The sequence below is a fragment of the Colias eurytheme genome, chromosome 29, assembly GCF_061535395.1.
Source record: "Colias eurytheme isolate Ceu_HAF_F1 chromosome 29, ilColEury1 Martin Lab GWU primary, whole genome shotgun sequence".
Lineage (NCBI taxonomy): Eukaryota > Metazoa > Arthropoda > Insecta > Lepidoptera > Pieridae > Colias > Colias eurytheme.
In genome coordinates this window covers 4,017,807-4,033,254 of record NC_143008.1, presented here as the reverse complement: position 1 = coordinate 4,033,254, position 15,448 = coordinate 4,017,807, and the positions used below count along the sequence as shown (strand labels likewise).

Sequence of the window (15,448 nt, the reverse complement as noted above, 5' to 3'; positions counted from 1 at the left end):
CAGAAGAAGAGTCTAAATTTGAGAGCTGAGGTCTATCTTGAAAAAAACTTTTGCAGAAATTCCAGTCCTTTTCAAATTTAATTGGTCGCATCTTTTCGCTTTTGTTCACCCTGTTTTTTAAGGCTTTTCTATAATTGTTACGAAGGCAGCTCCACGCCTTCTGGCATTCTCCATCTGTAACAAGAATTAATTATTTAAAACTAGCTGCCCTGGCGTAATTCATACCGCCCCTTACCGCCTCTACTCTACCCTACCCCACCCTTATTTTTTCACCGCTTAAACCTTCCCTGAACTAACACGAATATTACACATACACGAGGGTAAGAATTTTCAACTCTTCTTAATTTGTTTTCGTTATATTTCGGCCAGTGAAGGACGCCATCTTTTTACCAATTATCTGGTACTGCAGATAGTTTTGTCTTCCCCTTTTCAAACGTCTTTACAATTTTGTATGGCATTATTAAAGAGGCCGAAAAGAGAAAAGCATTAATGTTAACTTAAAAGCATTAATGTTAATTTGTATTTTCTCTACATATATTTATAATATATTTTAAAGGTGTGTCCAAACACGGCATGCAAGCGCGGCATTCGCGGGACACAAATTTGCCGCGCGACTAGTTTAGACCTTCTGCGCGGCAGTGCTGCGCGGCACGTGTGTGCGTCCGAGACACGCCGCGTTCTTTATTTCGTATTCAAACCACAATAAAAACGGCCGCGTGTGTTGTTGCTCTGCTTATTATTCGTAAATTACGTAGAAGAAGGAATAGAAGAAAGTGTATTAGACAAAGGCAGTGTTGGATGTGACCACTCTTTCAACAGAGGACATATAATCTGGAAGTGATCTATTGCGAAATCAACTAAAACTAGAACGCCAAAAGTGTATTTTCTTTTTCAAGTCAGGAATAGGTATATCCATTTTCTTACTGATTTCTACCCATGCATCATACCTCAGCGATTTATTGTGGTATTGGGAGGATTTGCTGTTCTACAAAAATTCATTAGCGCCATACAATTGTATAAGTAAACGGCACTTAATGGTTCTTCGAATGCCAAAGAAGCCTTGTTGAAATTGCTGAAACAACTCAGGGTGGGTTTCGTTAACTTTTTGCAAATTTTCACTATATTTAACTGCCCAGCGAGCATAATTTCGTTGATTACAAATAAAAAATAAATTGGTGATTTTAGGTAGCACAAATTTAAATAAATCAAAATCTCCTGTGCGGATGCTTCTTGATAGATGTAAATAATAGTGAACTAAGTTTTTTCCAAATTTACCGTCGACAGTTTGTTGCTTATATATATTGTAGTTGTTTAATAGATCATTAAGGTCTACATTCTCAATATTAAATGAAGATACTGAAGAAGTTCTCAATCTCTCAATTTCTTCGGTCACTTGATCAGTGATTACGACATTATTTAATTCTAAAAATGATTTAAAATGTAAAATTTCTAATCCTACAGCGACCAAAGGATGAATTCTTTTACACCTATTGAAATGTTTTCCTTCAAGAAACCCATTTACCGAGCCCGAAGCTAACAGACTGCTCTGTACCATAATATTGGTTGTCTCGGATTGGACAAAGAAAACAACTATTTTCGAGGTTGATGATGTATTACTTCGTTATGATAATACAGACAAACTTGTATGCGAACTTTAAGTACATAGGTATTAATAATTTAAAATAAACAAAGAAAACGACTGTCGCCGACGCTAGCGATTTGATGAGTGCCGGCCGCGGGCCGTCGAGCCGCGAGCCGCGGTACCCCGCTCCCGCGCCTCCCCGCCGCCGTCGCTTGCGCCGCCACTCGCCGCACGCCGCCCCGCTGCCCCGCGCCTGACCTATTTAGCGTCGTAGACATCCTGGGGGGCCGTTGGAAGGAGCTGAAGAGACAGCCGCGTTGTCTTCATGGCTCGAGGATTCTTCCAATGAATTTTCGTGTGGCAGGAGGCACACTTTATTTAATGCGCGTCTTTGAAGTCCCTTGACTGTTATAAAATCCGCAACCCGGCAGATCCCATCTTTGCCAGGGTATAACCGGTGCACCCTTCCTATTCGCCATTTCATGGGCGGCAGGTTATCCTCCTTGAAAACGACCATAGATCCTTCCTTTATTTGGTCTGAAGGCGAGCGCCATTTCGTTCTCTTCTGAAGTTCTGATAGGTATTCATTATGCCACCTCTTCCAGAAACTTTCTCTTAAGGATTCTATCAATTGGTATCTGGTTTTAATTTTTTTCTCTGTAGCAGCAGGAGGCGACGGCAATGATGTCAGTGGACGGCCGATCAGGAAGTGCCCTGGGGAAAGGGGAGAGAGGTCATTGGGGTTACAAGATAGAGGAGTTATGGGTCGGGAGTTGAGGACAGCTTCTATTTGTGTACAAAGCGTACTCAACTCCTCGAACGTCAAACTTGCATTACCTACAACTCTTTTAAGGTGAAACTTTGCGCTTTTTATACCTGCTTCCCATAGCCCGCCAAAAGTAGGGGAATAAGGGGGATTAAAAATAAACTTAATGCCTTCCTCTGCTGTAAAATTATATATTGAATTAATGCTTGACTGCAATGCTTTTTTTAATTCATTATTGGCACCCACAAAATTAGTTGCATTATCGCACAATATCTGACTCGGTTTTCCTCTACGAGAAATAAATCTGCGGAGGCAGGAAATAAAGGCATTGCTACTTAAATCACTAACAATCTCCAAATGAACCGCCTTAGTACAAAAACAAACGAAAATACATAAATAACATTTTGAAATGCGATTCCCGCGGCCGATTTTAGACGAAATAAGGAATGGCCCTCCAAAATCAGTTCCACAAATTTGGAAAGGGTAATTCTGTGTGACTCTGGTAGACGGCAACTGGCCCATCAATGGCTCCATAGTTTTGCCTCGAAATCTTGTGCATATTACACACTGACGTACTATTTTACGCGCGAGGGTCCTCCCCCCGAGAGGCCAAAACTGATCCCGAAAACCAGCCAAGAGCAATTGAGGGCCAGCGTGCAAAGAACGTAAGTGCTCCGCTCGCATCAATAGTTTCGTAAAGTGATGTTTTCCATCAAGCAGTATAGGGTGCTTTTTCTCAAAATCAAAGGAGCTATTGTCGAGCCGACCACCTACTCTCAAAATGGATTTTTCGTCCAGAAATGGAGAAAGCTGAGCTAAATTTGACGAGGTAAGTAATTTTTTATTTTTTATTAGGTTTATCTCGGTTTCAAAAGAAATCAATTGTGCAGATTTTATCAATAAGGTAAGTGATTTATTTAGTTCATCTTCTTTTAGAGGTCCAGTATATTTATTATTTTTGTTTTTTGTGTTGTTTATAAATCTTAATACAAACGCAAATATTCTTTTTAATTTTAATGCACTTGAGTATTTTTCAAATCTTACGAATTCAGAATTTTCTTCATTTTTAAGTTTAGTTAAGGTAGGTAAAGCTTTTAATTCAGGTAATATTATTTTAGTGTTAGGAATTTCAGGCCATTGGGATTCCTCCGTATTTTTTAAGTAATCCGGACCTTCCCACCACATGGAGCAATTAATCAGATAACCCGGATCTACTCCTCGAGATGCCATATCAGCAGGGTTCAGATTGGTCGGAACGTGCCTCCAAGAGTCCCTATCTGTAAGTTCGTGTATTTCATTCACTCGATTACATACAAATGTTTTAAGATTTTTAGTTTGTGTTTTTATCCATCCTAGGGTGACGGTAGAATCAGACCAAAAAAGTTTTTTATTAATAGGGCAACGGAGGGCTTCACTGACTTTTGCTACAAGACGAGCGCCCAGTAAAGCTGCTGATAGCTCGAGACGAGGTATAGTAAGAGTCTTAATAGGTGCAACTCGAGTCTTTGCACATAGAAGGCTCACTGTTACGTAATCATTATTCACCGCTCGGACATAAACACACGCAGCATACGCATCCTGCGAGGCATCAACAAAGCAATGAAGTTCACAAGTGGTATAAGTTGTAGGTAGTATGTGTCTAGGTATAGACACTGAATGTAGTGCGTGCAAATTGCGACTCGTTTTTAACCAAATTTTCTTTATGTCTTCTGGTACACTTTCATCCCAAGTTAAGTTTTGTAGCCACAACTTTTGCAACAATACTTTCAGTGTTATAGTGCACGCACTGAGTAAGCCGAGCGGGTCAAAAATTTTACAGGTTTCCGATAAAATTATGCGTTTTGTGATTTTATTTGTGTTATCATTTATGTTTATAGAAAAATTCAGTGTATCTGTTTCAGGAGACCATGACACACCTAACACGCTAGACTTTTTATCTAAATCAAGAGGATTTGTGTTTGTAGATTCCGAGAAAATTTGGGTACAATTAGTACGAAATTTATGCAATGGGAAGCATGACGAATCTAACTGATCTACTACGTTCTTTAGGATGTAAGCTAGTTCTGCTTGACTATCTGCCCCTGTCAAAAGATCATCCATGTAAAAATCTCGTTTGATAATTTCAGCTATAATAGGATCTGAGCATTCATGAGAAAGCTGCAAGAGACAACGAGTACTTAGGAAAGGTGCTGATGCAGTTCCATAAGTCACCGTGTTAAGGCGTAAAACTTCAAGCGGCTTAGAGTCGTTATCTCTCCACAAAATCAATTGTAAATTACGTTGGGGTTCTTGTATCTCAATTTGACGATACATTTTCTGTATATCTCCTGTTAATACAAACTTATGCTGACGGAACCTAATGAGAATGTTGAACAAGTCATCTTGGACTACGGGTCCAATGCACTGAATGTCATTTAGGGACTTTTTTGACGACGTTTTTGCAGCTGCGTCAAAAACGACACGTAATTTTGTTGTTTCACTACCTTCCCGAAAAATTGCAAAATGAGGTATATAGTTACCGAATTTAGGTTTATCAATTTTTGTCAAGTGATCTAAAGCTTCATATTCGTGTATAAATTTACAATACATCTCTTTGAGTTCAGGATCTTTATTTAGCTTTTTTTCTAAATTATAAAAACGTTTGGCAGCCATGTTATATGAATCTCCTAGTGCAGTTTCAGGTATCTCGGTAAGAGGCATTAATACGGAAAATCTGCCACTAGGCAAACGCTTTGTATTTTTAAGGAAATGTTCCTCACAAAATTGCTCGTCAGTCGTGGCTGAAAATTTTGAAGAAGGAAGTTCCTCTAAGGCCCAAAACTTTGCAAGGTCTTCACTGATTTGTTTTGTAAAATTGCAATGAATTTTGTGAGGGATTCTATTATAAGGTTTGTAGTAACTACGACCGGCTAATATCCAGCCAAGTTTAGTGTTCTGAAGGATAGGCTTTTTAACACCTAGTGAAATCTGTTCGGGAATTAGGAGATCATAAAATATGTCCGCTCCCAATAAAATATCCACATCTGCTGGGTTATAAAATTTAGGATCAGCAAATTGGATGTTGTTAGGTAAATTTAAGCTTACTACATCGATGGGGAAATTAGGCAATTGGCCTGTGACCTCAGGCACTACTAGACAGTTTAGGTTTGTATGAAATGCAGTTAATAACGAACTGATTTTTATATTGCAACTCTCTGAAATGGGAACTTGCATGTTGTTAATACCCGATATTATTAAGGTATCGGGATCACGACTAACTAACCCCATTTTCTTTTTCAGGTTTACAGTCATCAGACAAGATTGACTCCCTCCATCCAGCACAGCACGGGCTATGTAGGTATTATTGTTTTCAGGATCGATTATTTTCACCAAAGCAGTACCTAAGAGCACCTGTCCAGTAGATTTAGCTGATAAAGCGGCAGATGGATGACTAAAGTTTTTCGTATTATTAGATTGATCACTATTATTTTGAGGAGTTTGATGTAATAAAGTATGATGTTTCTGTTTACAGATTCTATTTGGGGGTTCGGATTGATAACAGTTAATTTTGGTCTGATCATTTTCTCAGGGGTTGAAGACACTAGGTATGGCTCGAAAGGTCCTCTTGAACGCAGAGCACCCTTCCCTTCTGTTTTAAGTTTGTACGAAGTCTTGACTATTATACAGTCCTTTTTTAACGATCTGTCTATACTGTCGTAATCCTCGATTTTCACCTGTTCGCAAGGCACCGGGCTTGTTATACCAGTGATAGGAAATCCCCATGTCGTTTCACGCAGCCATTGTGCAGCCTTGAAAGTACACGGGATAGATGATAGAGCTTTTTCTAGTAAATGAATCCCAGTCACAGGGAGTTCTGATTTCTTTAGCCTCCTGCGAAGGACTTCTATTGCTTCTGCGTCTTTGAGCTTCCCAAGAGAGAATATTGTCTCTGTCCTGGTTGGGTCTTCATTAATCATTCTGTTGATCGTTTGCAGGTTCGAGAAACTTCCAATCAGTTGCAGCTGTACACCCTCATTGGAGTTCCTTAGAATTTCATGAGCCAGGTTCGCGACATAGGGTCTCATTGTAGTAAGGATGTTGCACAGGGACTCTAAATCGGATCTGTCGGCTCCCAACAGTCGGATGACCTTTGGATTGGTTACATAAGTGGGAAGAAACTCCTCGATCAGTTCTCTTGCCTTTCTCTCAAAATTTGGCATCCCGAGAATGTTAAGGCTGTATATGTCTTCTACGAGTTTGACTGGGTCATAGTCAGCCTTGACTACTCAGGGTATCAGGTGTAGAATGCAGTTGTAGACCTTGGGGCTAGTTCTCTTTATTACTCCTATGATCTTAAGCCATATTGTTAGCGGATCGGGGCACCCTCGTTGACAATGTTGATACATGTTGGATAGAGGTAGCCCTCCAAGTACCGAAGGGATATTCATTAAGGCACATAGTTTGTCTGTTTCTCGTGTTCGCAAATCTAGTATGCCTTTTCTTTTAATGGTGTTTCCTAGCTCTAAAGAATAAAGGAAGAACGGGATTATGGGAGAGACATAGTTTCTAGACATATTCTCTGTTGTAGTAGAGACCCCAGTAATGAGGGATTGGCAATTTTGTCTCGGATTGGACAAAGAAAACAACTATTTTCGAGGTTGATGATGTATTACTTCGTTATGATAATACAGACAAACTTGTATGCGAACTTTAAGTACATAGGTATTAATAATTTAAAATAAACAAAGAAAACGACTGTCGCCGACGCTAGCGATTTGATGAGTGCCGGCCGCGGGCCGTCGAGCCGCGAGCTGCGGTACCCCGCTCCCGCGCCTCCCCGCCGCCGTCGCTTGCGCCGCCACTCGCCGCACGCCGCCCCGCTGCCCCGCGCCTGACCTATTTAGCGTCGTAGACATTGGTTAAGCCACAATCGACGATGAATTTTCCTACAGTTTTAAAATAAGCCATCATAATATGAAAAGGTCAGATGTATGAATAGGTTATCCAGATTTGGTTTGCTGTTAGCTTGAATTTGTAAAGCTACTTTGGCAATAGCGAGATCGTAAGTTTCTTGGATAGAAGACTGTTTAACTTCTTTCGAAATTTCTTGACAAATTTCTTGACTTCGTTTCATGGTCTCCGAAACTACTGATTTATTGGTTGCCGATTCATTAATGGGAGGAAATGGATTTGTTTTGGATTATTACTGTCACTCAGTAAATTATTAAAAGTTGAAACCAACCCACATTGGAACGTTTGGTAAGTGAAGGGCATGGCTAATCATCCAAATTGTATCAATCATTTTGTATAATTGCAAATTTGCAGGCTCAGTATTTTCATTTCCATTAGCCGATAAATCTAAATTACTTGTTTTTCTCTTTTTTGATACCGATGGTAGTTCCTCTATATTTGCAGGTATAACCTCAAGTGTTCTTCGTCTCCGTTTATTTGAGCTTGAAGCCATCTCGCTATTGTCAGCAGGTAAATTTGGTAATTGTGTTTCTTCTGATCTATTCAAATCAATATTTTGATAAATTATGCCAACAGTATCGTGTAATCGTACAATCGTTCGTAGAAACAAAGAGTGTATCTTTTCCACTCTTTGTTTCTACGAATCGATCAAAATTATAAAAAGCAACACCGTTGCAGAGATGTGGGGATTTTTTAATTGTTTCAGGACATACAAAGTGGTGCTGACAATACGACAATAAATGAAAACACGGACAATGCTATTTGATAGGAATAATTGTAAACGATAAAAAAAATCCTAACATCAAAAATTAAAAATTAAAAATTTCAACCAAACTAAATAGCATAAAATTAGAAAAGGAATAGAACACCATTTGTAAACATTAGTTCACTGACCTGTGATAAGAGCGGCAACAGTGCGGTCCTGTAGCGACTTGCTTTCTTGGCGCCATTATTATTAAAATTTAGTAAAAACAAATTACACTGAATCACAAATGTATTAACCTAATAACCAGGTAACTCGCACCAGCATGTTATTTATTAATGAAATCAGGATCGATGTTCAATCACGTAGGTAATTATGCAAGTCACTAAATTTTTCGTTTTTCATTGTGGCCACCATGAATTTGAATACACAAACTGCACCGAAGTATAAGGTTATTTCTAACGTTTAACAAGAGGTCCCCATTCGCAGCCATGTGTTTTAATTTATTAAAAGATAATATTATTCTATTTTTTAAATCATCAATCGTATTAACAGCTGTTGAGTAAACTTCATTTTTAATATGACCCCACAAGAAAAAATCCAGTGGTGTAAGGTCGGGAGACCTCGCTGGCCACCGCGTTTGTCCATAACGGCCAATCCACTGTTGACCAAACATTTGAGTCAAACGCTCGCTTGCAGGCATCACCGAGTGAGCTGGTTCTCCGTCTAATTGGTACCACATCTGCCTGTACGCATCTACCGAAAGCTCCTCTATGTAATCGGAAACGGGTCCGTTTAGGAGTTCTAAAAACTTTTCACCATTTAAATTACCGTCAATAAAAACCGGACCAATTATGGTATTTCTATGAATGCCAGCCCAAACATTGACAGCAAATCTGTACTGGTGCGAAGTCTCCCGTCCTAGACGAGGATTCACGCGGCTCCAGTAACGAAGATTCTGTCTGTTCCATAAACCGTTTCTGGTAAAGGTGCTTTCATCCGTCCACATCCCATTGAACAGAAAATCCGGATTCTCTAAAAGTTTTGTTTCAATCCACCGACAGAAAATTTCCCTGACTGGTTTGTCTCTAGGTAACAAAGCATGCAGTTTCTTGTACTTGTACGGCTTCCTTTTGTCGCGTTTCAATACTTTTAAAATAGTTTTATGGTGAACACGAAAATGTCGACCTGCCATACGCAAATTAGAAGTTGGGTTGCGTTGAAAATAATTTAAAATTCGTTCCTCAGGGATCACTCTCACACGCGGAGGAGCACTATCCGTATTCGGAACTAAAGATCTGTTATCTCGCATCCTCTGGACAGCTTGGTAAATAGTGCGCACATTGGTCGGACAAATTCGGGTGTTCTCATACCTCTGTCGATATGTCCGTATAGCGGCTATAGAATCTATAGTAATACTCAATTAACCAATCTGTAAAGTCCATTTTGTTATGTTCTTTTCGAAATTCTTTTTTCAAATCTCTCCAATGGCTTTCTATGCGTTGTGTGTGTGTCCCATCTGGTCCCATCGTTAAATTGCATCGTTTTGTTTATTGATTGCAAGCCAAATTTTGTCAACAGTCGGAAAATTTCGTAACAAATTCTCTGGTTCTCTTGAGATACTACTTTTTAAGCAATGCATTTTTTTTACTGGTGATTTTTTTTGTTCTTATGTATTAAGTTGTTGCTAGCCCATGGTACGTCGAGATAAGAGAAACGAGGTTCTTATCTCGCCATACCACAAGATCCACATCGCCTGAAGTGCAGCCACGAACTTGACCTACAGCCAAATCACCTTTGGTCAAATTTTTCAGTTCAGTGGGAACAAACTGACGGTTCAAGCGAACAGTTCCGGCACAGTCAAACCCCCGTATCTTTAACTCTCGCGCAAGCGCAGGAGAGTTATAAAAATTATCCATCAAAACCGTGTGGCCCTTGTGCTCAAGACCATTGAGAAGTTTAAGCACAAGTGCCGGCACAACCCCAGACAAAGGACTATCTCGTGGAGATTCGTCATGCCCTACGTGCACTTCAAACCGCCACAAGTAGCCAGTCTGGGACTCACAAACCTCGTAGGTTTTGATTCCGACTGTGGCTGCTTTATTTCGGATGAATTGGTTAATATCTAACCAACCCTTCCACTGTGTCAGACTTTCGTCTAACGCAATATTTTGGGATAAAATATATAATCGTTGGAACCGCTGGTTAAGATGGTCTGTAATAGGACGCACCTTAAAAAGCTTTGCCTTCGATCGCGTCATTGTGTCTGGATTGCAGTCATCATTATTGGAGAAGTGGAGACAATTAGATAGGAAAAAGTAGCGGTCAAAACTCATCATTGCTTTAAACCCAGGAGAAGATATTAATTGCCTGGGCTGTACTCCAGTATGAGTCTATACGTGATTTCACAACAATCCCAGTCGCTAGGACTATTGCGAAATACACGTACAGCTCATCTGGATCGGTATCACACCATCGCGTGATACGGCTCTTGGGTAGCCCATGATGAATCATGGCTATTACTTTTTGCTGTGCATATCTATTTGTCTCCACTGCAATGTGCTCCATTATTTGACGATCCCATATAGCAGTAAATGCATCATATGGGCTCGTCAATGGAACTGTGGGCCAACAATTAATTTCGGAGAAAGGTTCTTTTCTCAATTCAGGAGGAATTTGAGATTCTTGAAACCCTCTCCACCTAAAATCGAATTTGTTGTGAGGCTCGGCGATGGCTCCGAGGTCGGCGCTTGGTTCGGGCTCGGCGTTGGGTTCGGGCTCGGGCTGGGCACTAGGTTGGGGCTGCAGGCTGGAGGAAGGCTGAGGTGGCCACTCAAAGCGTATATCCGCATTTATCGGTGGCACCTCAGTCTCTTCCTCATACGTAAAAAGTCTGTCAACCCTCCTTGGCATCTGTACAGGAACGACTAAATCTTCATCGTCGCTGTCATCATCCTCTTCACTGCCTGTGTAAATAATAATATAAGCCTCCCAAAGGACCGGGTACCTTCCTTCTGGTGGTACCCGTGTATTATGGAGAGAAACATAATATTAATATACTGTAGTCTGTTTTACCTATGTAAACAGATGATGTCCATCATTTTTAAATATTAACTTACCATAATTATTCAAAATTTGGGAAATGTCTTCGTCCCTTAAAGGACGAGCCCTGACAGCTGACGATGAAGATGAAGCCCTGACTGGTGGAATCCTAAGAAAAGAAGAAAATCAGTACCGGTATCGCAATAACTAAAAATATAATTTTGCTCATTATTGAACTTACAAGCACCGCCTCGAAGCCGGAGCCTCCTCGCCATCTCCAGTAGAGTCATTTTTTCTGTAACAACAAAAAGAGCAGTGTTATTGTAAATATTTTTCCACAGAAAATAAAACTTTAGTAACAAATCGCTTCAAAGAGGGGCCACTGAAAATCAGTGTTGCAACAGCTGCGTTGCAATTTATGCTGAGTGGCTACCATTTTGGCTCCACTTCCTAATTTTATATCTTTTAATTTAGTTATATATATTTTAATTTTACTGTGTTTGAATTGTATTGTCTTAATCTAATTGTATTGTGTGCGTGTTATTTTTTTGTGGAGTCAAATAAATGATCTTTCTTTCTTTCTTTCTTTCTTTCTTTCTTTCAAATAAAATAAATGAAAACTTACGCGGGTCTCTTTAGAGTGGGAGTTCGCGGAGTTGAATTCCCGCTCCCACCACATTCAACATACCTGCAAATATAAGTATTCGATGTTAATTGTTGCTGTTAATAACTAATTGCATTTGAAAATTTAAAAAATAACGGTATAATTACAGAGCCGGAGATGGTGGAGCCGAGCACATCACAGGCTCCATACTCGTGGAGGGAGAGGCGTCCACTTCTTGTAAGGACGACCATAAGGATTGGGATCTACAAAAAAGTGTTAATTTTATTACCAATGAAATAATTGCTATAGAATAATAATTAAACATTAATTTACCCTTCAGGCAATGTCCTCGCTGGCGGCAGCTCCCTTCTCCTTCTTTCGTGCAGTGCTGCAATTTTCTGTCGGTGGATTGAAACAAAACTTTTAGAGAATCCGGATTTTCTGTTCAATGGGGTGTGGACGGATGAAAGCACCTTTACCAGAAACGGTTTATGGAACAGACAGAATCTTCGTTACTGGAGGCTTGTATACTGTTGTCCTTGCCAATACGTAGGTGTGATCTGCTGAGTATTGTAGCGAACAGGGGGTGGTAAGCTTTGTCCTTTTTGTATTACTTGAAGTAATTCAATTTTGGTTGCTAAACGCCTATTTTCTGGTACTTTTCTGAGTTCTTTATATCGCACATTGATAAGAAGAGTATCACTAACCAAAAAAGCTGTTTTTTTCAGTAGAAGCATTTAAAGTTTTACCAAACAGTAATGACGAGTTTTGCACCAGAAAATATAAAAAATTGATATCATGTTATGATTTCTATTGCAGAGAGCATTAAACACGACTGGAATGTATTTTTTTTTAATGAAAAAGTATTCTTAAATAACAGATTTTTCCAAAAAAAATCTTTTTAGTGACGTTATACCATTAATAAAAATGTTTAACATTTTCTACTTCATGACAACCAACCGACACAATAACAATACAAAAAAAAAATATTTTGCAAAAAATAAACTGTTTTTGTTTATAAAATAAATTTTATTTCCAAGTTTAATACAAAATACTTAAACATTAACTTGTTTGCGATGGCAACAGCTAGGTAAATCACATTTTATGAATATTTTCAGACTATTTTTTTTGTTACAAAACTTCAACAGACATAAGTGATAAAAATGATAACATATTTTTAAAGTGAAACTTTTATTACATCGTCTCAAACTTTTTGGTCTGTGTAGCGCATGTCGCGTGACGGTCGGCTGCCGAGTAGGTATAAAGCAATGTTTGGAACCGTACGATAATTATCGTACAAATACGATAATTTTGTGCCTAAGTTTCACTTTTACCGTGGTTTCATAAAACCACACAACATTTTTTTAATTAACAGGCAATTTTAAAGATGAACACTAAAATGAAGGGTCGTGTTTTGTTTGTAAGAGGCTTTTTATGCATCAAATAGCCCGGAAAATAAAGTAGGTAGTCCTAAAAACAAAATAACTATCAAAATAAGAACAAAGTTTGTATGAATATCACAATCATTGTGTAATTACTTATTATAAATTGTACTTAATAATTATTGAGATCACATTATTATCACATAATTAAAGGATTTTATCAAAATAGGAAGAAACGTAATAATTCGTGGTTTCCGAACACACTCGCTATCCGAGTCGTGGCCATACGTATAGTGCCACAAACTTATCTGACCCGGTGACAGTGTCACTGATGTCGCTTTCTTTTATATAAACAAAATATTCCGTATGAAAAGTCTGTGAAAATGTGACATTTCAAAATGGCGGCACGTAGTTCCAGTTTTTGCCACCGGGTCAGATAAGTTTGTGGCACTGTAGCCAATTATTGACATTGATTTGTGACACAAATCAAAAAAACAATAAAATAAACTTTTTAAAATAATAATAATATTTATTATTAAATATAATATAATATTTATTTTTTTATTTTCTTGCCCACTCCTTTGCCTTTGGGCGTCGTCGTCGGTAGCTCCGGACGGCATGGCCGTTTGGCGGGACGGTCGTCTATAATTAGTACGGCTCTCTTCGCAGCCTGCAGCAGACCCGTCATATTCGAATCGCCGCTGCTGCATCTCGCGGGCTCGCCGCTGCCCTCGGCACTTCGCCCGGGCCCGCCGTAGTCAGCAGGGAGTGACTGCGATGGCACCCAGTCCCTGGGGTTTGTGCCTTCGTCATGTCTAACAAAAAGTTATAAATATGTAATAGGACCTATCGGTCCGAAAATTATATCTATGGCATTATTAACGTCAAAGAACTACTTATAATAAAAACACATTACAGCTAAACCTTTGTATTTGTAGTTAAAAAAAATATGAATACTTACAGAAATCCTTCACTTTCCATAATTTTTCAATCCCACAATGAATGCAACGGCTAAATTGAAAACGACAACATAGCATCTTTTTTGTTTATGGCCATTAAACAGGCTGTCATCAGACCATACTGCCTAGTTTTATTTGAAAATAATATTTATATCCTATAATTCTCAATATTGTAATTATTTTGCAAAATAATACAGTAGCTGATTTTTGATTGATTGAAGCTGTTTGGCTGCGCAATGGATCTTTTAGGAACGAAATTCGATCGATCGATCCTAATCTGTAATGTACGACAAAATTGGCACAGACCTCTGTAACCATGCCAAAAATACATTAAAAAATAAAGAGTCCTACCTCCTAGGCATACACCTCAACCAACATAATAAGGATCCTTCTTTGTAGAAGTACAATGAAGTATAGTACCTATTTAGTTCATAATTATCTAGTATCAGCTAAAGCTGTGTGAAGACTTGCAAGTCTTCACTTCATGATAGTATGTGTGATGGAAATTAGATTCAAAGGGCAATAAAATAAAAAAAAACTTGAGGAAAAGTTCATAGTTTATTGGGGGAGCCCTGATGAGTCGCTTGGACGAGAACGATCACCAGGGCTCCCCATAATCAACACGTTGTTGGAGCCATATTTGGTGGTGTTGCTGGTGCAGGCCGGGGTCGGTTCCTAAAAAAAAGAAATTATGATTTGTGCTATATCCTTGGTAGATCATGTATGTGCAGTCAATCAAATCCAATAATTTTACCAGGGAAGCCACATGTGCTGAAGAAATTATTGCGAAAATTCCTTGTCTCATCTATCTATCACTCTGAGACAGTATCAAAATGGACCTCGAAGAGATAGCACTACTGCTGTATGTACGTAGGAAAAGAGAGTTCAAGATAAAAAAGAAACAGTGGTGGGTTCATCCTTATAGAACAAATGTTGTTACTTAATATGATGTTATTATCTTGTCCTGCGAGGTTGCTGGTGTTTTACAAGTAACCCAGTAGATCCATAATTGGTTCTGAGTCCTGTGAATCATGTGTGTCGCTTGGAGAACTTACAAATGTCATTGTATTCATAGAGTTATGTGGAGAATTAGGACTACTTGTAATAGGTTTATTCTGATAATTCGTGTTTGTCCTATAACTAGGCCATGGATATTCAGTAGCAATCAATTGCCGTTGCGTCGAATAACCAGGATGATAGGTCTCATGACTCACCATCCTGCCACCTGGATTAATTTCTGAAGAATTCCGAAATGACCGATCAGCATAATCAAACGTCCTGTTACCAGAAAAACCTGACGCGTCGTTCAACAAAGTTAGCATCTTTATTTTGGTAGCCATTTTAACTTGAGGAGATTTTGCGGTCAGTGGCTCCAGAACTAGACTTAAAATTTTGTTTGGGGTTTGACTTCCTGCGCATAGCATGATTTGATGCTTTTTCATCTTTTTTTGCAACACTAA

At 39.0% G+C, this 15,448-nt stretch overlaps 1 protein-coding gene and 1 pseudogene across 1 annotated transcript; one reads left to right on the top strand and one right to left on the bottom strand.

Moving 5' to 3' along the window:
• Positions 1-15,448, top strand: part of LOC149896180 (uncharacterized) — a 257,603-nt pseudogene that overhangs the window by 174,385 nt on the left and 67,770 nt on the right.
• Positions 1,604-13,314, bottom strand: LOC149896186 (uncharacterized). The gene is made up of 5 exons (XM_090117977.1): positions 11,815-13,314; positions 11,669-11,731; positions 11,285-11,338; positions 11,121-11,212; positions 1,604-2,296 (listed from the first exon to the last, which is right to left on the bottom strand). The coding sequence occupies exons 1-5, from the start codon at positions 11,970-11,972 to the stop codon at positions 1,845-1,847; spliced, it is 819 nt and encodes a 272-aa protein (XP_089974103.1). The 5' UTR covers positions 11,973-13,314; the 3' UTR covers positions 1,604-1,844.